This window comes from Polypterus senegalus, chromosome 6 (assembly GCF_016835505.1).
Source record: "Polypterus senegalus isolate Bchr_013 chromosome 6, ASM1683550v1, whole genome shotgun sequence".
In the NCBI taxonomy this organism is placed as follows: Eukaryota; Metazoa; Chordata; class Cladistia; order Polypteriformes; family Polypteridae; genus Polypterus; species Polypterus senegalus.
The window spans coordinates 23166923-23189176 of NC_053159.1; the positions used below are offsets into that span (position 1 = coordinate 23166923).

Genomic DNA, 22254 nt, shown 5'->3' on the forward strand with positions numbered 1-22254 from the left:
TATGAGGAACTCTCGATAAGAAGTAACTGTGTCTTTTCGTGTGTTTGCTTGGAGACGACCCGATTTGCTATTGAATCCATTTGAGTAGCATGGTGTTAACAGGCGTGTTTTAACGGTTCAAGATGTGCGCTACAACCTGCAAACCTACTGGTATCTACTGAAGCGCCATACCGCCCACTCCTAGTGGCTGCTATGCTTCCGATTTTCTTTTTGCACCCATTCAAAGCACTTGGTTTTTACACTTTGCACTTCTCATGATATGCTCTTTTCACATTTGCTTAGCTGTAGCTGTCAAGCTGCCAAGTATACAACTAGCAACAGCATCTGTAGAAAAAGGTTTTATTAGCCAAAAGCATAAATATGCATTGTGAACAATTCATTAACAGACACAAATGTTTACAAAAACTACTTTTGGGAAAAAAAGTAATACAAATGCGTACAAAAAGACAACATTAAATAAAGCACATTTGGTATAAAAAAAGCATTATATACAAAACAAAACAGATTACTAGTTGCTGTATGACAGCTAGTGTAGAAATACTGTGTAGTGCCATATGACGATTGGAAATCCATTCAAAGACAGTATTGAGAATCTCGTTTGATTAAAGACAACACTGCCGATTTTCAAATTTCACTTCAGAACCACAAACAATGCTGAAAATATTGGGAGAAACGAGAACGGCAATTCACAGTTCAAACACAGTTGTATGATATTCTGCTCACCAGCACCGCCAGCACATGAACACACCGTTAGCGAAGAACCAGTCCACATCCATAGGACATACTTTGCTTGAAACTCAGTCCAAGTTAAATTACCACCTGAATATATCTGGTCTTGTAGATTAAACATAAAAAACAGGTTTGCTTAAAAAAAAAATCCAGTATATTCGATATCAGTACATTCACATTTAAATAGAGATAAGACTACTAAGTAAAGATGAAATGATGAAGCTTATCAAAGGAAACCTGCAGAGCCGGTCTGAGACACCCAGTAATGTCAAGCCAAATGTCATATGGGTGCTTTCCAAAAAGAAAATTCAAAACACTGTTTTTACTGCACTTGCAATATGGGATTGGCTCCTCTCTAAGTGCAAGGAAAAGACAAACAGTCTTAGTGGAATGACAGCCCAAAGACAATGGAGCAATACAATATGAACAGATGGCGCACCCTGACATTTCAATATCATTTTGAATACGGGGCTAAAACCAGTACAACATGCTGATTCAGTTTGGGTACACGTGTGTGTGTGTGTGTGTGTGTGTGTTAGCAAGGAGTGCAATCAACTGACAGCACAAACACGTTTTCCAAGATCACTCAGATCAGTGGGTCAGGCAGGCAGTGGTTTGAAACGCTAATAAAACTGGCTCATCAGATATTTGTTTAGCAGCCAATCAGTGAACAGTTGGTCTGTTTCATGGAAACAAAGGCTTGTTTGTTGTTGAACTTCATATCAATTCAGTCATGGGGGCATACCAGCAACTACGACCCATCGCCAATTAAAACATACCAAGTTCTCCACGTAGTACTACTATTGAAAGTTGCAATTATTTAAATAATTTGAAACTCTGCTCATCTCTGAGCAGCCCCATTTTATTCTGCCATCCAGTTTTCACAAATCGTGGCATTAACTGGGAGAACAAGGTGTAATGCTTGCAAAATGCTATTATATTATACACTGGAAAGTTAACACCACTGCATTAGAAAGAGCCGTGCCTCAACCTAAATAGGCTCCAACGTGGAGAGTGGTGCCGATGAGGCGGACATTTGTGCACTACGCCATGCTTTTAGGAGGCAGTCTAAGTAAAGATCACCCTGCCTTACACACCACCTCCATATTATTTTCCACTGCCAGTTATAAAGGTGAAATACCGGTCCTTAATTTTTCTTCTTAAATAAAGTGACCTGTTTTTTCCTTAAAATTCATCAAATTCAGCTTTGATAACTTGCTAGCTTGAAATTCAAGCCAATGTGTTCCAAAACGTGCAGTTGTATTTGACTGAGTATCATTTTGTTTCCCTCTATCTCACCTTGTCTAAGGCATACTTAGAAATCATGTCCTGTTGTGTATGGAATGAGCATAACAAAATAAGCAGTACTGACATGGCTCGGGTGGGCGGTCACAGCAAAGCCCCATGTGCTGACCAAAGGCTGCAGGAGACACGTATTGTTATTAGCCACCATCAACAGAATGGCAGTGGCAGGGGAGTCAATTGGCAGTAATTATCTAAATGCACAGCTGAAAGAAAAATGTGCTGAAATTGAATTAGTGGTCTTATTGAAGAAGGATACATTTAATTTGCCACAGGCCTGGCCAAATAAAGGATGCTTTAAAACATTTTTGGCTTATAAGCTTAGAGAACATTAACTGAAAAAACACCAAGTGACAAAATAAAATCCTTTAAGAAAGACCTGTCACTGCCCACACCTGCCCCCCACCATCACCCCTAAACCATTGCAATTCTTCACTCTTCCACCACTTTCAACAAAATTTAAAAAACGGCAGGAGAAATCACAATGCTATATAGAAATAACAGTCCAATGTAATTTAGATCATTACTATTGCCATAAAATATTGTCTATATTATTATCTAAAACATTTGGCACGTACACACAGGCTGGTTTTCTAAGGAATTTGTCATTTAAATCAAGAAGAATAAGGAAAACAACATCAGAGGAAAAGAAAAGACTACAATACTGATTAAGCTTTGGGGCTCATCTTGCATTTCAACTGTCAGCTCACATTGCTAATTTTACCTTTGTAGGTTATGTAGTTACTGACTATTGCTGACTCAAAGAGTGAAGAAGGAGGGCAGGTGAGAGTAATGGGAGACACTTCACCTGCTCACTCTTAGCTAAAGCAACCAAATATCACCTAAATCTAACCATTTGCAGGCCTTTGTTGAGAAGCAGGCCTGACAACATGCAGCACTGTCTGACTCTCTAAAACAACAATGCAATTTAATGTCATTAAAAAAAAAAAAAAGTGTGTGTTAAAAGGTGTGCAGTATGGAGAACCATACGCTAAATGCAAATTTAGAAAGCGGTTTGTAAAGGAACTGGGGGGCAGTTACTGGGAACAGTGTACCTTTGGATGCTAATTTTGTCTAATTTTAAAGGGCAAACTACTTCAGGTAGAACTGAAATGCCAAACTGGACTTGCAGGTATCGGATGTAAAGTTACACATTATTCAATTCAATGTTCTTTGATCAGTCAAACAGCAACAAAGCTTCTGTTTGCAAGAATGTCAGAAGTGATAATCATAATTGTGAAAACAGTCTGCAGTAGTCTGGGTCACTACAGGTATGCCCAATGCATGAACAAAATTATGCTTTCATGTATAAGTAAACTATAATTGAATTGGATCCTATTGAAAAGCCCTTATTAAATGGAATGTCAAAATATGGAGTAACACCATTGTCACAGTTCATACTGTTTACAGAGGTTTGCTGTAAACTAAAGCTTACAATAGTCTGAATATTTGCTGGGTTAAAAAGTAAAAAAAAGTAGGAGACTTTTTACATGTCATTCTAAAAATGATCATCTGGATGTGGTTACTCAGCTGCTCATGCCAAGACATGAAGCAGCAGCATGGCATAGACTCTGCTCTTTCTCAGTTTATTCCTTACCACTCCTTTCCCTTTATAAAACACATGACGACAATGTCAAAAGGAAACCTTCAAATAAAACCCTTCCCAAGGTTTCTAGAAGTCACTTTGCCTTCAGGTGGGACAAGTTTTCTTCTTTTTTCCTGGAGAGGCTGAACTGACAGAATTATACATTGCTCACTCTTGTAGTTGCATCTGAGGTTATGGTAGCTGCTGTTGACATAACTGAAGGACGTTCTCTTCTTACATATCTTGGCTTCCGTACTAAGATAACAAAAAATGACAAATCAGAAGAACTGGCAGATAGACCAGAGTGGTTTATAAACACATAATAAAAATCCTAAGTACATGCTCAACAGGTTCTTAAGTTATAAGGCTTTAAAAATCTATTGCACGTACTCAGACAAATGAGTCAGTTACAGCGTAATGTGTAGTTACTGAAGTGTTCCATAGTGCAACAATTGCAGTTAGCCATTAAAAAGATGGACAAATCATTAAACAGAAGACATTTGATTTCTCTTTCCTTAGATAATTCTGTCAGCGTTTACCTTAGTTATTGTCAATGGGGCTCACAAAGGTGGTGGGATCCAAAACTCTTACGTCCCCTGCCCTATTGCTGGTTAGTATGGCTAGTACACCTCATAAAGAGTTACCTGCAGCAATGGGGCAATTTAAAACACTAAACTTTTTAAATAATAATTGTATTTAAGCACAACTAAAGAAACTATTCAGCCATTGTGAAAACTCGATTCCATTACAGCAACACAGCTGTACATTTCCAGTTTGCTCCATTTTAGATGTGCAGAAGTTCTTTACTTCACTGAATTACTCCAATTCTCTTTGATGATTTAAACTATAGCAAGTTTCCAATGTCACTGCTACTGGTGCACTATACATATGGCTGATCGCCTCTTCATTTTAGAATTGGCCCTGCTACTTGCATAAAATGCCTAAATTTAAGGCCTCATAATATCACATCCGCTAAACTATACAATAAAGTGTGAGGCATCTAGGATTCTACAGTACTGTACAATACTTAACGGCAAATAGGAATTCATTGTATTATGTACACAAGACAATAAATCTGAAATAAACTATTACACTATACATCAAAGCAATGTAGTATTTTTTTTTTTTTTTTAAAGCCAGTGTCATTGTCCTCCTGCATGCTCAATGTACATTGCAAGTTCACAACATCAATCAATATTCTGTTTTTTGGGGCAAGAAAAGGCAAAATGGGCTTTACAACCAAGCCAAATGCTTTATAAAAAAAAATACAATTGTTTTGAATAAATCATGCAGAGTCTCTTTTTTTGTTCAGAAGATGGTAGAAATAGAACACCGTGTTTGATTAAGTAGAAGTAATTAGTAATTCTACTGTTTCTCATTGGTAGACATTTGTTCCAATCCATTTTATGATGAGGCAGATCTAATTTTAGAATTTTGTGCCAATGTGGCATATTGATTTGTAGTAATTTTAAATTAAATTGGAATGAATAACCTTCAAGTTATTGTAGTAATATCACCAAATACCATGTTGTATGCTGAAATGCAGCAATAAGTGAGAAAACAAAAGTAACTTCTGTGTCCCGAGATAAATGGCCCCGGGTATGTACGTAAACACTTTCAGTGGCACAAGGGTAAGAGAAGTTAATTATTGTCAATCCACAAATCTCTCCTCCTCCCTGGACCATGCTACCAGAGGCGATTGTACTGTACATCATCGTTTTCAAATGATAATGTGACCCTTTGAGACATCACACAGGCCTAGTATATAGCACTGAAATACAAGATTTATCATATACTCCTTGTCATGCGATTTGGCTGCAGATGGAAAAATAGTACGGAGTCTGTTTCATTTAATTCTCAGCTCAAACCTCTCTACTAGTGACTATTACTAAACAAAGAAATATTTCTAAGCAAGTAGCTTTATAATCAAATAAACGCATTAAGATAACTTACCTGATGAGGTTGGGGTAGGAATCATTGCTGCCTGCACAGAAAACAAATGAGTGTTAAATTGCTCACATATACCGTTTACTCCATACTTGTACCTATTACAAAAAACTCTGACAACAGGCTTAAGAATATCTCTTCCATAGTGTGTGTTTAGGCATGTAAACTTCATTCTTTTTGCTGACATGCCATGTTTATTATTTAGTACCGTGAGACAAACATAATCAAAACACAGATGCCAGTATAAAACAAACATTACAATTTAAACCTAAAACACAAAATACTGGAAGAATATCAATGAAGTACATCTGGATTAAAAAATGGAGAGCACAACATCTTTATTTCGCCTCATACAATTTCTTGTATTAGGAATTTGTTAGTTTTTGCATACCCCTTGGGGTCAGAGCGCAGGATCAGACAATGTACAGCGCCCCTGGAGCAATTACAGGTTAAAGGTCTTGCTCAAGGGCCCAGCAGAGTAGGATCTCTTGTGGCAGTGATGGGGATTCGAACCGGCAACCTTCTGGATACCAGTGCAGATCCTTAGCCTCAGAGCCACCACTCTACCGGTCAACATCAACCTTGGGGAAAAATATGTTGCACAACTGACAATAAATGTTTCCATTCAATCAATTATTCATTCATTTGCTTAACCCACTTCTTTCAGGACAGGTCAAAGGCTAGTTGAACCCTGAAAGAGGGTGCTAATTGCCAGTACTCATTTCTAGCCTTTGCTTTTCACAGCAGAATTACCTAAGACCTAATACTGCTTCCAATCAAAATGGTTATGGATACACACATTAAGGAGTAAACAACATTTGGAATAGTTTAAAAGTACTTCTATTCTATTTATGGGATATCCAACAAAAATTCAACTGTTAAAACAGGCTGCTGACATAATGTCAGCCATCTAAAAAATAAATATTGAACAAAACTCATATTAAGGCTACACTTGTGTCATTCATTGAAAAAGGAAAATGCCTTGTATATCATTCCTAATAACACTGGTAGCTAATAGTAGTGATTTATTTAATACATTATTGAAATATGATCCACATTTAGGCAAAACATTTACTATAAAAATCAGTCAGAACATAAGGATTAATATAATCATATTTTAGAGTCAACATACCATTTCACTGGGTTGCAATATGGAGGCTGCAAAGAAATGTAAAGCCATAAATTCACAGTGTTCAGTATAGCAAAGCGTCATTTAGCATTATTTCTTTAAAAAGTGCCAACTTTGGTCAAGGGCAAAGAGTTCATTTTTTACATTCTTAATGATCACTAATTAACAGAGTAAAATGAAGCAAGCCATTGCAGCATGTTGTTCATTGCAAGAAGAAATGAATTTAGTTTGACATGCAATTAAAATACAACTGCATATACTCTTCAAATAATTTTATTGAATTTAAATTGTGAAAGAGACAAGGGATCTTCAAGAACAGTGAGCTAAACTTTGCTAACATTTAATTAGCACTCTCTCAACATCACAGTTAATTATATTTTGGTATCACAATTAACATATTATTCAAGTAGTCAGTTTTCTTTAAACCCAGAGTCTACATTTGTATTTTCTATTAAATAAAATGAAACTCTCTATTTTAAATATTCTTGTTTATCAAGGTGCTGAGAGTAGCGACGTGTTTCATTTTAATCAGATATGAAAATAAAAACTTCACTGTACTCTGTATATCTGACAATGCAACTATACTACAACCATCACAACTATTGCCACTACGACTTGCACAACTATTGTGGCCCCGGCTCCTGATTCAACTCATTTTTAATTAAAGTGTATACTGAATTGAAATTCTTGTTTGGATTTCTTACATCAGCCAGCAGATTACCTCTTTTACTGTATTTACTGGACCTTCAGGCAACTTTAAGAGGAAGGAGCACCTGTAGTTTACTAATTAGATCTGAATTAGGGTCATCAGTGGGCATCCCAACTGCCATCCTAACACACTCCCAGCCCATCACCACCTCAGCAGCACTACAGAGTGGGGAGAGATCAAGATGCCTCATTCTGCACAGGACCCACCTTCTGAGAAAGGGAGTGTTTCTGCTGGATTTTCAAGCAGGACATATATATTCATTTTCCTGAATTTGACACTGTCCAAAATGTTAAAAATACACATACCAACATTCTGTCATTATTCAAGATAAGAACCCGTTTGGAATAAAAACAATTTAAAAAGTCATTATGATTACCTCTTGGGAATAAAACGTTCCAAAGTAGCTAGTAATCTAAATAACTTAAACAACAAGAGTAGTATGTACCTTATCTACTCTATTCAGTGCTATATTATTACATATGATTAAATAAACAAATACTTGATTTAGAAGATCGTTTCAAATGATTCATGTAGGTTAACAACGTGTATCCTTCTACTATACAGTGAATGAAAGAAAAAAGCAGTATAACACACTACAAACTGAGTACTACACTTTTGAAAGACAGAAGTAAATCCTACTCTAAGCAATTTAGTGAAGGCTGTTTTGTTACAGAAACATTCAAGTTTACTCATTTAGGTAACACGTTCACTTTAAATTCTATTATCAGTCCGGTGCCAGTTTAAATAAGACATAAGCTCAGTTTATGTCAGTTTATGTGTCTTGAGGCAGCACAGTGGGACAACAGTTAGCAGTGAGACCTCTAAGCTTTGGATGCCACAGTTCAATTCAGTGGCTGGTCACTATCTGTGTGGAATTTGCATGGTTGCCTTGTGTCAATGTGGTTTTTACTAGGCACTCTCTTCCCAAAGATGTCCTTTTTTAGTTAACTGAAGTCTAAACTGGCCTGGTATACAAGTATTGCACAAATAAATGTGTTGTGTGATGGCATGTCACACATCCAGGGTTGGAATTGTGCCTTACGCTAAAATGGGCTCAGGATCTCTGTGACACTGAAATGGAAACAGTGGGCAAGAAAAATGAACAAAATTTTGTTTTTGCTAAATGTAAAGATTAGTGCCTACAAAATAAATAAATAACAGTCAAATTTTACAATAAAGCTAAGTATAACTAATTACCACTTGTGTAAACTTACACAGTGTTTAATGCATTTGAATACATTGGACTGTAGAGTGTTTCTTGTGGCAAAAAATGCCTAATGTAACCAACTGATGTCACCTTTACATTGCATACTCATTCCTGCTTTACATCTGAATGGAGCTGGTCAAACAGAATTGGTTGTTTTTAAACTACAAACATCTCATTTGATGCAGCTCTCTTTAGTAAGAAGAATGGTCACTGCTGATAGCTGGTGTGGGGCGCACAAAAAGCTAAAAAACCCTATTATACTAAATGTTCATGAACCTAAAGTAATATATAGTGAATCTTCCATTAATTATAAAAACATCAAAACACTGTGATATAGCAGACAATATGCCTTATGATATTTATCCTTCAATTTCTGAATGTTATTTAATGATTAACTTGACTGGTTTGAGCCAATAATTACAGACATAATAAAGTAAGAACAAAACCACAATTTGGGAAAATGGCAAAAAGATTAAATAAAAAGTATAAACTGAACAACGGATAAGTGTCTGCTCACCAAACAATGACCTTATAAAAACAACCAGTCAATTGTTGAACACTGATGTACTATATACTTGGAAATATGGATTTGAAAGAAAGGTTTGAGCACAATACTGCACATGCAGAAGCAGTCCTTTACAACAAATATACAATGTTGCCAACGACTACTAAAAATGTTCCTATAAAACTCTATGAAAAGGTATTTTCCATAGTGTATAACCAGAGAACGTTTCTGGCAAGTGACCAAAGCCAAAAATAAAATACCAAATCCAGAAGTTAGCTTCCAATTAAGATATTAATGGACTGATAAAACATCAGTTTCATAACCGCTGCTTCACCCCACGCTATGAACAGAGCAATCACAAGTTAAAAAATGAAAGGCACACCTTTGTTTCTTCTGTAGAAGATGCTGGGAAGTTTGTTGGACCGTTTGAGGTAGAAAAAAGATGCCACAGAGAGAATAAGAAATAAGCTAATGAATAAGGTTCCAAACAGCAATGAAGCTACCACTCCTGGACCGCCTAGAAAAGAAATAATCATTTGGGATACAATCTAATAAGAATCCCACTGACCAAACTTAACCAAAATAGTTCACAACCAAGTATTCATAATGTGAAGCCTTCAAATCTTCTATATTTGCTTCTAAAGTAACTTAAGTTCTTCCAGAAAATGTTCTTGTTATAAATAAAAGCAGAACTTGGTCATATTACCACAAAAAATACAGCTTAATTGTAACAAAAGATGACAAATCTGCTGCAGAGGGCATTTTCTCTAGCTAAGGACAGCTTCCCAGGCAAAACAAGACTAAGCCTTGAGAGATGCATTGAAAGAGCATCATTCAGCAACTATCGTTTTTATAACTCAACAGGCTGCTGATTGACTTCATTTGCCAACACAGAACAATAAAGCCCTTGTAATTGGAGTGAGTACTGCTAAACAAATACAGAAACAAAGATGACCTACAAATTGCAAAGGAACACTTCACAGGAAAAAAAATTCTTCTTACCAATTTTTGGTTGTGGTGGCGCTGTAGTACTTGCATTTGATGGAAAATAAGTTTCATTTGAATAAACTGTAGAAGAAAAACTTAATTTAAACATATGTTATTAACTGGTTTAACCCTTTGCTACTACAAAAAATATATACTTCACAAGTAAATCCAGAACAAAAATATAAAGGACTCTGTGTAATTGTGGCAGCCAGGTTATGAAATTACTCAGAGAGAGAAAAGCTCTCTTGTACTGGAGTGTATTTCAGCAAGAGTGGAAAAAGCAAAACATAGCTAATTTTAAGAAGATAAAAACAGCCACAAACATTCATTTTGGAGAAGCTTACCACAGCTTATGTTGTACAGTAAATTGGATGGCGACTCAGGTTTGCACCGCACACATGTAGTTGTGCCATTCTCAAAGCGCAGCTGATAACAATCTGACAAAAAGAAACAAATGCAACTTAAAAGATGCTCTATGAAACGGTTATACATAAAAATTATGCTTAAGGAATAAATGATATTCTGGGCAAAAAATTACTGAATTGTTCAAGAATTATTTATTCAGAACATAAAGATAAATAACATTCTGAAACCTGTCTAATAAAATTCAAGGGCACAATGTAGGAACCAGCCTTGGATGGGGCAGCAGACTATCATTCACAAATACAACAGGTCAAATTATAGTGGTCAATTAAATTAAACTACTCAGGAAGTGGAAAGAAACCAAAGTGAGTGAATTCTGAAGTGGAAACCAGGATGATGAATACTCTAGTCAGGAATGCTAACCACTGTGCTACCACCAGTCTTTATTCAGATAAAGTAATAGGTATTTGAGCCACACTTTATGGAGAACTGTGCTGCACATTAAAATGTCTACAGTACACAGAAAAAAACTTAATCAAGGTGTGAATATGGTGAAACTGCAGCATAGTAATTGTTAATTTAAGATTAGTTAAATACTTTATTAAAACAAACTGCAAAAATAATTCAAATTAATGTTTGTTTTTTGATTCTAATAAAATAACGACCACTTCCAGAAAAGTGAAATGAATCTAAAATTTCAATATCCAAACAATGACTCTAAATGATCAATATACCTTGACAATATTAAATTTTAAAGTTCAAAAGGTAACAGTTACAGTCTTCTAATATTTCCAGAAATCTGAGCATGAATTGCACACCAATCCCCCCGCCAACCATTTACTAATATTATAGTTATGGTTAGTCAAAGCTTATTTTGACACTCAAGACAGAAGCCAACCCTGGGATTTCAGTTCACTGCAGAGCAACCTTATCATACCTGGCCAGTTCAGAATCATTGATGCGTGTCTTTAGGGATATGAAGGGAAAGCAGAATAGATGGAGAAAACCCATAAACACTTGGAGATAAAACTACTATGCATACAATGACAGGGCCAAAACTAGACCGAAGTCCCTGAGGCTGTAAGGCAGCAGTGCACCACCATTCTGCCCTATTTCAAGTACAGATAGGCATGGATATGGCACAAACTCTGTCTTCCAAATTGCTCTTTACATTTTTAAAACCTATGAGTTTGTCAGCCTCTCTAGCTTAAATGCTCGAGCGTGCAGATCACAGAGTATTCTATTGATTCAAGAACATTTCTAACTAATCCACTTAACCATACAATAACTGTGCTCCATGGGGATTTGTTTTTTAAAGTTATTCAAGAATAATCTAAAAATCAACATTACATAAATGACTAAATAATAAATATTTGCCAAAAAATAATCAATAACAGAATACACCAGCCAAGTTTTAATCTTTGTAGCCTTTATAGAACTTCAGTTAACCACTAACTCGGGGAACACTCCCTCCTGGACTATTAAATCAGAAGACTCTCCCACAAATACTGCTGTGCAAACTTTAAAAAAAAAATAAATAATGTGCTGAAGTGGGAATAAACTAGTTCACAGTGCAGAAGATGCTTTCACATATAACCAAGTAAAATGTCGCACTTATCATCATAATTGAGTAAACGTGAGACCCTTAAACTATAATTCATGAAAGACAGGGACTACATTGCACAATACAATCAATGAATGAGCTGATAGCTAAAACTAGCATTCTACAAATGTTTAGTATAAAGAGCCTGCAAGTGACGATGCAGACGGAGACCATATTGAGCTATGAGATTATGCTGCCAATAAAGTCAAGACAAATGACTTTCATTTCAATTTTCACAACCACAGTGATTGGCTAACTATGTAATCATTGTGACTAAACCAAAACACACTTTAGTTTGTTTCAAATGACACACTTGCCTCTCCTTTACACCCACGTCAGTGTAATGAAGGGGTCACAGGTGAAGCACAACTGACTATATAAGGACTCAGTACTGCAGTTGGTCTTTATAATTTTTATTATAAGATTTCCAAGATAAAATTGAACAATGCAAATTGTAGAATGGTAGGCAGCATACTGGCAGAAGGCAACATCAGTGTTAATTCAATATTGGGTCATGGGGCCTGAAGCTTTCCAGCAGGTGAAAGACACAGATTAAGTATGCTTGGCTTGCACATATAAATACTTGCATAGCGAGCAGATGGAAAAATATTAAAATAAAGAAATCACCAATTTGCAAATATTCGTTATATAATATGACTCATTATGCAGAATTTCCTGTATGGATGACAACAACATACATCAGTGGATGAGTAACCTTACCCAGCATCTTAACTCTGTCTTTGTCATTAACTTGTAGCAGTGCTACAACTAGAACTCCATTTTCTAGCAGCCCAAGGGGATTACCCTCATAGGATGACAGAAATGAAAGTAGGGGCTGCTGGGGAAGAAAGAGGCCAGCGGGAAAGTTGAAAAGGGGAGCCAGATGGAGCAACAGGAGATCGGTGTTTTTGTGTATTCTATCCAACGTGTCATCTGAAAAGATAATTGTGCCCTGGATCGTTTCCCATTAGGATGAATGGACTCTCTCGTGTCTGCCTGTCGTGTATACAGTGGTGGATTCATCCGCGTGCGTCTTCAAAATGAGCGCTCATGCAAATCTCACCCCTCTCTGCTCAGGACGGTAGTTCAAGTACACATTTATTCATTTTCTACAGAAGCTGTTCTCAGGATTGTCATCTTCATACCATCATTTCATCTCATCAGTTGCCATTTTCATGGACTGTGTGTGTTTTTTGTTAGTGGTTTGTTATTGTTGAATTTGTGTTTATTGTACATCACCGTAAGGGGAATTGGGGAGGGATCATTGTACTTTGCCTATGTATTTCATTTATTATTGTTTAATACATTCTTTAATTGTTTTTATTACCGGCTGCTTTTTTGTCTCTGTGAGGGAGTGCGTGCAGGTCAGGCCAAGGCACGATGCGTCCCTGGAATCTTTACCAAAAAAAATAAATAAATCACCGTCTCATCAACGATGTGAATCCTAGCAGCACTGGACCGCTACAAATATTTGTGCTTTTAAAATACTGCATGATCCATATCTGTCTGAATACAATGTATATGCAGTTTATGCAAAAATTGCATTCTGTGTTTGTTGTTAATGTGGCGTTTCACATTCTTTCTGTGTCCAAGTGGTTCTCCCTCTGGGTACTGCAGTATTCCCTTACACATTCCTAAAGACCATGCAAATTAAGAAATGTTCAATTGTGTAACTACACAAAACAAACTCCAAACATAATTAAAATGAAAAATTTGAATACTTTTTTTCAATTTGTTATTAAATTTGTATAATAATTTGATCCCTCCATTGTGGAGTCTTTACTTTTATAAAGCTTAAAAACTAATAGCCTTAAAAGGCCTTACGATTGGCTTCCACCAGTGAATCATTAAAATAAATGCCACATTGGGACAAAAAGCCCCACACTTAACAGATCATTCAGGTTGTGCGCATTTTAAGGAAAGCTGTGAAAATGAAAACCAAAGAGAACTCTAATGAAATTGAAGATAAAATACAAATTCATAAATTAGCAAAATGGTACCCAACAAGATCCAAGTGTCTGGACATCCCTGTGGGCACTGTTGGTTCAAATATGAGGAATTAGAAGTCACACCAAACCACTTACTACTTTGAAAAGGCTGTCCCTCAAAATTCTGTATACAAGTAATGATTCTTGTGAGAGAAGCCACAGGGAGGAAAGTTTTCACTTTGAAGAAGCTAAAATGTCCAGATGCTGAGACTAAATCTACAGGGAAGTATGGTTCGGGTAGAATTATGCTTTGGGGTTGCTTTACATTAGCAGGGACTGAGTACCTGGTTAAAATTATTAAAAATAGAAGAAAGAATGGAAGGTAAAAAATACAAGAAAATACTGCAAGATAATCAGGTTTTAACAGAATGAATCAGAAGCATGGGCAAAAATTAATCTTTCAGCAGGACAATGATCCCAAACACAAGGTCAAAATAACCTCGGAGTGGCTCAAAAACATAAAAGTGAATATCTTACAATGGCCCAGTCAAACCTCAGTTTTCAATCCAATTGAGAATTTAAAAAAAAAAAATTAAAAAATGACAGTGTACAAGCTTCACCCAACCAACATGTAACACCCACAGCAACCTGCTTGAAAGGAGATGCCATAATCACTCCAGAACAAGGTGCAAAGCTGGGCTTTTATATCTTGCCTGAAGAAGGGCCCTGGGCTGCCTTGAAAGCCTGCATATTGTAATCAAGTTAGCCAATAAAAGGTGTCATTTTGCTTGACTTCTCATTCTATTCGATCATTATCACAAAAGACTTAAAGCTGCTGCAACAGGTGTCTCTGCAAAATAAGTGTGTGGACGTAATACCTATGCAGAAAGCAGGAGTATTCAGTTCACATTTCTTTTTAAAATTGTTCTAACATAAAACAATAAAATTAAAAAAAATGTATTTTCTTTACTTCCTATATTATTACATTTTTCCAACCAAAATTAGCGATTAGGTAAACTGGAACTGAGTGATCCTTTACAGATCCTTTGTGGTCTGCCAGGTGATTTTCTCAACACCTTTGGAGTCATTTTGGCAGGAGAGTCGCTTATGGGAAGATTCAACACTGTTTTTCCATTTGGAGATTAGAACTCTGTGGTCCAGTGGAGTGCCATTAGCTTTATACCTCTTTGCAGACTGATAGATAAACAACTTTATTTTTTTCCAGATCTTTTCAGGAATGTCCTTTCCTTTGGACATTACATGCTTGAATCTTTGTTAGCATGTAGACTCAAATTGTATGCGCTAAAATAAGTAAGGTTTACAGTGTTTACTTTTTCACACAGTAAAGTTGGTGTTAAATATTTTTTTACTAGACAAATAAAATAAGTAAAAAAAAAAAACCACCTACGGGTTATTTGTTCTTTATCTAATACTACATTTTGGCTGATGCTCTAAAAACATTCAGTATTAACAAAATCTGCAATAACAGAGGAGAAAAGGAAGGTGGTAGGATTTTCTTGGCACTATACATAAGTGTAGTGTGTTGATGCATTAATGGCCCATGCAATTAAATCAGTAATACTGTACCTGGCCTGCAAGTTGCATTAAATGGACAACTTCCATTTATATCCAGTTCATCTACACAGCAATTCAAATGAAGAAGAGGAGCACCCTAAAATAAAGGAAAAAAAATATTACTTGGCATGGAGAGAGCGGTGTACTGCAATACGCTAGTTTAAGTATATACACACTACAGAACACCACAAATTCTATTAAGAGTAATCCATTCAAATTAAATGGTTATTTACTTTTGAAAAAAATCCTATATAAAATCGATTTTAATAAAATGAAAGTATACAAAACAAACATAGTAAATACTTTATCATGGGATTAAATTATATGTTCAGTATATGAAAAGTTAATGTTAGCAGGTTGCCATCAGGAGGACATGAAGCAGTGGAAGGATATACTGTAAAAGTACTAAAGAGTGAGAAAAACAAGAAAACCCCTACTGACAATAAAAAAAGCATCACTACATCCAAATAAACTTGGATTTGTAGCCATAACAAGCTGGACTTGCTCTTTTCGAATGTCAATGTGTGGTGTAGCGGGTCCACAGCTCATGTCAAGAAGGCCACTTTTTGACATAAATAAATCGCCGTACTTGCGACTTAGCAAGGTGGCGTGGTATGTGTGGCCAAGCTGTTCACGGGGAATTCGTGATGCGGGCAGTTCTCACTTAAGTGCACAGATGAGGAGTTGTCTGCATTCGTAATTGTTCCCGGGAGCTGCTGATTGCTACAGCTGATCCACGTCCCTGTGATAAATAGAAGTGTGAATCGGCTAGCAGGGGAAGATGAGGAAAAAGAAAGAAAGAAAGAAAAGTTGACGGAGGTTAAGGTGGCAGGAGAAGAAGGCAGGAAGCAGTGAAAGGATAGTCGGTGCGAGCAAGCGATAGATATGCATACATATATATATTATATATACATATATACACATATATACATATATATATATACATATACACACACACACACTCTGTCATGCATAAACATCAGAGGACTTCCTCTCAGGCTCAATTGAGGTGTCTAATAACCTGCTGGGACAAAAGAGGGGGCATTATAGCTAATATTGTTATCTTCTTGTTTCACCACAGTGCTGAGAAGCCACCCAGTGAGGGCAACTGAATCCACCCTTTCCAGGAAGTCCCAAAAAAAGTCCTCATTACTGGCACAGTTCACCCACTGGATGGAGCTCTGCTAGCCTTGCTCTCTAGCTCTACAACCTTGCTTTTTTGCCTTGTGTAACTGATACAAAGGGAAATACACCAAAGAGAGTTTTCATCTGTTTTTGTTTTGTTTGGTCTTCAGGCAATAAACAGGATGACCCGGATGGTGCCCTAAATTTAGTAGTAGGGGATGTCATTCCTGCACTTGGCCACAGCACATTTTTAATATATACAGACAGACAGAAAGAGATTTTGTAAACTTTTAGTTTCCCCTTTGGGACAAACAAAGCATATCTATCTATCCATGTGTCCTTCCAGCCCAGTCTGGGCCTTCATGAGCCACAAACATAACTGCTCTAGAAGAAATTCTGCAAAGCGCGCAAAGTAAGAGAGACAGAAAATCAGAATGTAGGAGTACAATACAATTTATTTTTGGATAGCCCAAAATCACACAAGAAGTGCCGCAATGGGCTTTAACAGGCCCTGCCTCTTGACAGCCCCCCAGCCTCGACTCTCTAAGAAGACAAGGGAAAAACTCCCAAAAAACCCTTGTAGGGGAAAAAAACGGAAGAAACCTTGGGAAAGGCAGTTCAAAGAGAGACCCCTTTCCAGGTAGGATGGGCGTGCAATGGTTGTCAAAAAAAAAAAAAAGGGGGTCAATACAATACACAGAACAAATCCTCAATACAGTATAAAAATAAAAATTTTACAGACCAGAATTTAACAGTAGATGATATCATATAATATGATTTGGATTTGTTTAGAGTCCTGGGGACCTCAGCCATCAAGCTGCCTCCCCCATTTGGCCATTCCAAAGCTGAAACAGCGCTGGGCCAGCCAATACGATGAAAGGACCCCTCTACCCCATGATTCTCCATCAGGGATGACTTTACCTTAGGCAGGCAAAACACCACGCAAAGTGGGCCGTGGCACAGAGTGCCACATTTGAGTGCCGAGAAGAGAAACAGAATAAGTAAGGGTTAGTAACAAATTATAATTATTATGTTACTTATGTTTTAGTGCTAATGACTAACAACAGAGATAAAGTCTGTACAGTTAATCAGCAGCTCTAGTCAGGATATGCTAAACTGAAGTAGTGAGTCTTCAGCCGGGATTTAAAAGCTGAGACTGAAGGGGCATCTCTTATAGTAGCGGGCAGACCACTCCACAGTTTAGGGGCCCTGTAACTAAAAGCTCAACCTTATTAATCTTTGGAATCCTAAGCAGACCGGCATCTTGAGATCTTAATGTGCGCTCAGGTTTGTAAGTCATGATAAGTTCAGACAAGTAAGCCGGACCTTGGCCGTTTAATGCTTTATATGACCTGGAGGTATATGTTTATACTTTATTGTTCTTGTAATGATTCTTGCAGTAGCATTTTGGGCTAACTTTAGGCTGTATAAAGAACAGTTTGCATGCATTGCAGTAGTCAATCCTATTAGAAATAAATGCATGCATTAATTTTTCAGAATCCTGTTTATTTAGAAAGCGCCTTAATTTCCTAACATTTTTAAGATGGAAGAAACATGATTTGGACAACTTTGTAATATGCGCTTTAAATGACATGCTAGAGTCAAATATAACTCCTAGATTGCGGGCCGATTCAGTAAAATTAATGGGGATTCCAACTTAGTTAAATGATAAAATATTGTTGTGATCAGCGTCATTTCCTCCAACAAATAACATCTCTGTTTTATCTGTGTTTAAAGACAAGTAGTTCTCATCTATCCACTCCTTTAATTCACTAACACAACTAATTAAAGACAACACCCGAGAAACTTCATTTGATCTAAATGAAAGGTATAACTGGGTGACATCTGCATACAAGTGAAAATTAACATGACTTTTCCTAAGAAAACAGTATAGTTCCCAGTACTGAGCCCTCTCCAAGGTTTGAAAGGACTGTAGAACATGTACACCCAACTATGACTGGTAGCTTTTGGATAACAACCAGGATAAACATGTCACAAGCTAATGTGGCTACTTATTTTATATCCCCAGTGACAAACATCTGAGGGGTGTAGTCCCACTGTGGCATATTCAGTGATACAGTGAGGTACTAACAGTTGAAGTGGAAGTCTCACTGGGGCCACAAGTTTATCTTCTATCGTTTTTCTTTGCATACTTCATGATCTCTCATGATTCTTCTTTAATTCTGCTCATTTTTGCTTAGTGATCACCACTAAATCAAGGCACAGAGCGCCGTGACAAGTTCTCAGATTAAATGCCAAGTATAAATTTTATAAATTACTAAATCCAGTACGCATAAAGGAACAGTCAGTCAGTCATTAAAGAAACAGATTTGTCCAAATATTGAAAGAAAGTAGAAACTGATCAACATACAATACAGGAGAACCAACAACATCCATCCATTATCTAACCCGCTATATCCTAACTACAGGGTCACGGGGGTCTGCTGGAGCTAATCCCAGCCAACACAGGGCCGTAAGGCAGGAAACAAACCCCGGGCAGGGCGCCAGCCCACCACAGACCAACAACATTTGTCAATTAATTACTTGTTGAATTATAGCCAGTTCTAGTTGTTGTTGCTATCAATACTGTACTCTAGTTTTTTAATTCTATTTTTCTGGCCATTTTAGAAGGCACATTAAAGATTTTCTCCTGTGACAAAGTTTGTATTTGAGAATGAAACTTATAATAGATTTAAAGAAATCAGCATATGGATTAAAATAAATCTAGGAACACAAGATCTGTACTGCATTAGGTCTTTATTAATGCAGACATACTGGATTAAGTGGCTTAATGATAAACAAGCACATACAAAATGACTGAGACATTATCAATGCAACAGTTGAGCCTCGTCTGTTTAAGATGGTCCTGGCAGGAATGAAGAACTGAATCAAACAGAAGCTAAGGTCTTCACACAATTCAAAAATACATGGGGCCAATAGTTTGCTCCATCTACTAACCAAAAAGTATAAAACAGGACAATCAACTGCATCTTATCTATGAACACAGCTGCATAAATAACAGCACAAAGCAATGTCAAACAAACATGGAAACATGGATTTAGACTTAAGCAACACTATCTATGAAATTAAGAATGAAAGTATATACTATTTCCTGGTGTTTAATAAAGATATTTAAAAAAATCAAGCTTGGACAATTATTTGTTGTAAGATTTCTAATCAGCAACAGCTGTAGAGGGTAATGGATGCATCGATTCATTAATTTTCTGATTCTATGTTTTCTACTACAGGGTCACAGTACAGAAAATATAAAAAAAAATGCTGCTATTAAAAGGACATTTGTTTGTTGGAGATACTGTAGTACAGAGCACTTATTCTACATACTAATTGTATGTAAAAAATGTACCTGAAAATATGAAGTGACTGGAATCTGTGAGTATACAAAATACTGACAAATATATTTACAGAAATCCTAAAGCTCATTCAGGCTTTAGTGTTTCATCTGAATAAATTAATTTTGTCATACACCAACAAATAAACACACAGAAACCTCACACCTGAGGATATGCTACCACAGAAACTCATTCTGACGCTGCAGGAGGATCACAAATAGGAAAAATAAACAGAGGAAACACGTGCAGAATCTATAAATAAGGTCCCATTTGTCTCTCCATGACATAGCTAAAAAAAGAAAGCAAGCCTTAAGTGCACAAACGTTAAAAAATAAAAACAAAGTGCCAAATGGGAGCAGAATAATATCAAATACAGTATTTGTTTACAGCAGATTACTCCAATCCATATGGGAAGGTTGCATATAACTAACTTTCCAAAGAATCATTTTATATAGGGTGGTCCAGATCTAATTATGCTGGATCTGTATAATTAGATCTGGACCACCCTGTAGATTCCTAATGAGGAAATTGCAAAGTGAAGGAGAAAATTAATGTAAAGCAAACACAGAATCCCTTGCAGTTGGAGGAATGAAAGTCCGAAGCACTGCACTTTAAAGTGGAAGCTAAAGAAAGGGAATAATACATTTGAACACTTCATAGTAATCTCTGAAGTACTGAGTGAAAATAGTCACACACAAAACGCAACAACAAATGTTATTTACAATAACTTACCAACAACTTCCCACATTAATAGCAATGAATTAAAACAGTCTAGCATTCTCAACAGAATGAGAGAATCTGAAACCAAACCCCCAGTCTGTTTCAAAATAAAATTGTGAAAAAACACAGTGCAGAAATGTACAGCTTAGTCTACCGACACCACCTTAAAGTTTACATAAGCATGAATTATTTGGGTAAATCCAAAAATTAGACAGAATCCTTCATCATGTTTTCATTCTCAAAATTGTTCACAAGCACAATAGGAAGGGACATTCAGAACAAGATGAAACAAGTGTCACAGTATATTATATATCTAGATAGAGAGATCTATCTATCTATCTATCTATCTATCTATCTATCTATATATATATATATATATATATATATATATATATATATATATATATATATATATATATATATATACACATATATATATACACATATATATATATACACATATACACACACATATATATATATATATATATATATAAAATGCTCAAAAAAATTAAAGGAACACTTTGAAAACACATCAGATCTCAATGGGAGAAAGAAATTCTCCTGGATATCTATACTGATATAGACTGGGTAATGTGTTAGGAATGAAAGGATGCCACATCGTTTGATGGAAATGAAAATGATCAACCTACAGAGCCCTGAATTCAAAGACGCCCAAAAATCAGAGTGAAAAATGATGTGGCAGGCTAGTCCATTTTGCCAAAATTTAATTGCAGCAACTCAAATTGTACGCAGCACTTTGTATGGCCCCTGTGTTCTTGTATACATGCCTGACAACATCGGTGCATGCTTCTAATGAGATGACAGATGGTGTTGTGGGGATCTCCTCCCAGATCTGGACCAGGGCATCACTGAGCTCCTGGACAGTCTGAGGTGCAACCTGGTGGCATTGGATGGACCAAAACATAATGTCCCAGAGGTGTTCTATTGGATTTAGGTCAGGAAAGTGTGGTGGCCAGTCAATGGTATCAATTCCTTCATCCTCCAGGAACTGCCTTCATACTCTCACCACATGAGGCCAGGAATTGTCGTGCACCAGGAGCCACTGTACCAGCATAGGGTCTGACAATGGGTCCAAGGATTTCATCCTGATACCTAATGGCAGCCAAGGTGCCTTTGTCAAGCCTGTAGCGGTCTGTGTGACCCTCCATGGATATGCCTCTCCAGACAATCATTAACCCACCACCAAACTGCTCATGCTGAATGATGTTACAGGCAGCATAATGTTCTCCATGGCTTCTCCAGACCCTTTCACTTCTGTCACGTGCTCAGGGTGAACCTGCTCTCATCTGTAAAAGCACAGGGCACCAGTGGTGCATCTGCCAATTCTGGTATTCTATGGCGAATGCCAATCGAGCTGCATGCTGCTGGGCAGTGAGCTCAGGGCCCATTAGAGGACATGGGGCCCTTGGGTAACCCTCATGAAGTCTTTCTGGTTGTTTGGTCAGAGACATTCACACCAGTGGCCT

General features: G+C 36.9%; 1 protein-coding gene across 2 annotated transcripts in view; it reads right to left on the minus strand.

Moving 5' to 3' along the window:
* Positions 1-325: 325 nt before the first annotated feature.
* The window catches only part of c6h1orf159 (chromosome 6 C1orf159 homolog), a 37146-nt gene continuing 15217 nt past the window's right edge, over positions 326-22254 (minus strand). Inside the window, exons 2-8 of one of the 2 annotated variants that reach the window (XM_039755583.1) lie at positions 15582-15666; positions 10445-10537; positions 10116-10181; positions 9496-9630; positions 6696-6721; positions 5570-5600; positions 326-3871 (exon numbers count right to left, since the gene is read on the minus strand). In XM_039755583.1, coding sequence (XP_039611517.1) covers positions 3774-3871; positions 5570-5600; positions 6696-6721; positions 9496-9630; positions 10116-10181; positions 10445-10537; positions 15582-15666 — 534 coding nt within the window. In that variant the 3' untranslated portion in view covers positions 326-3773. The remainder of the gene's footprint in view (positions 3872-5569; positions 5601-6695; positions 6722-9495; positions 9631-10115; positions 10182-10444; positions 10538-15581; positions 15667-22254) is intronic. The other variant, XM_039755584.1, reaches the window with a different exon arrangement.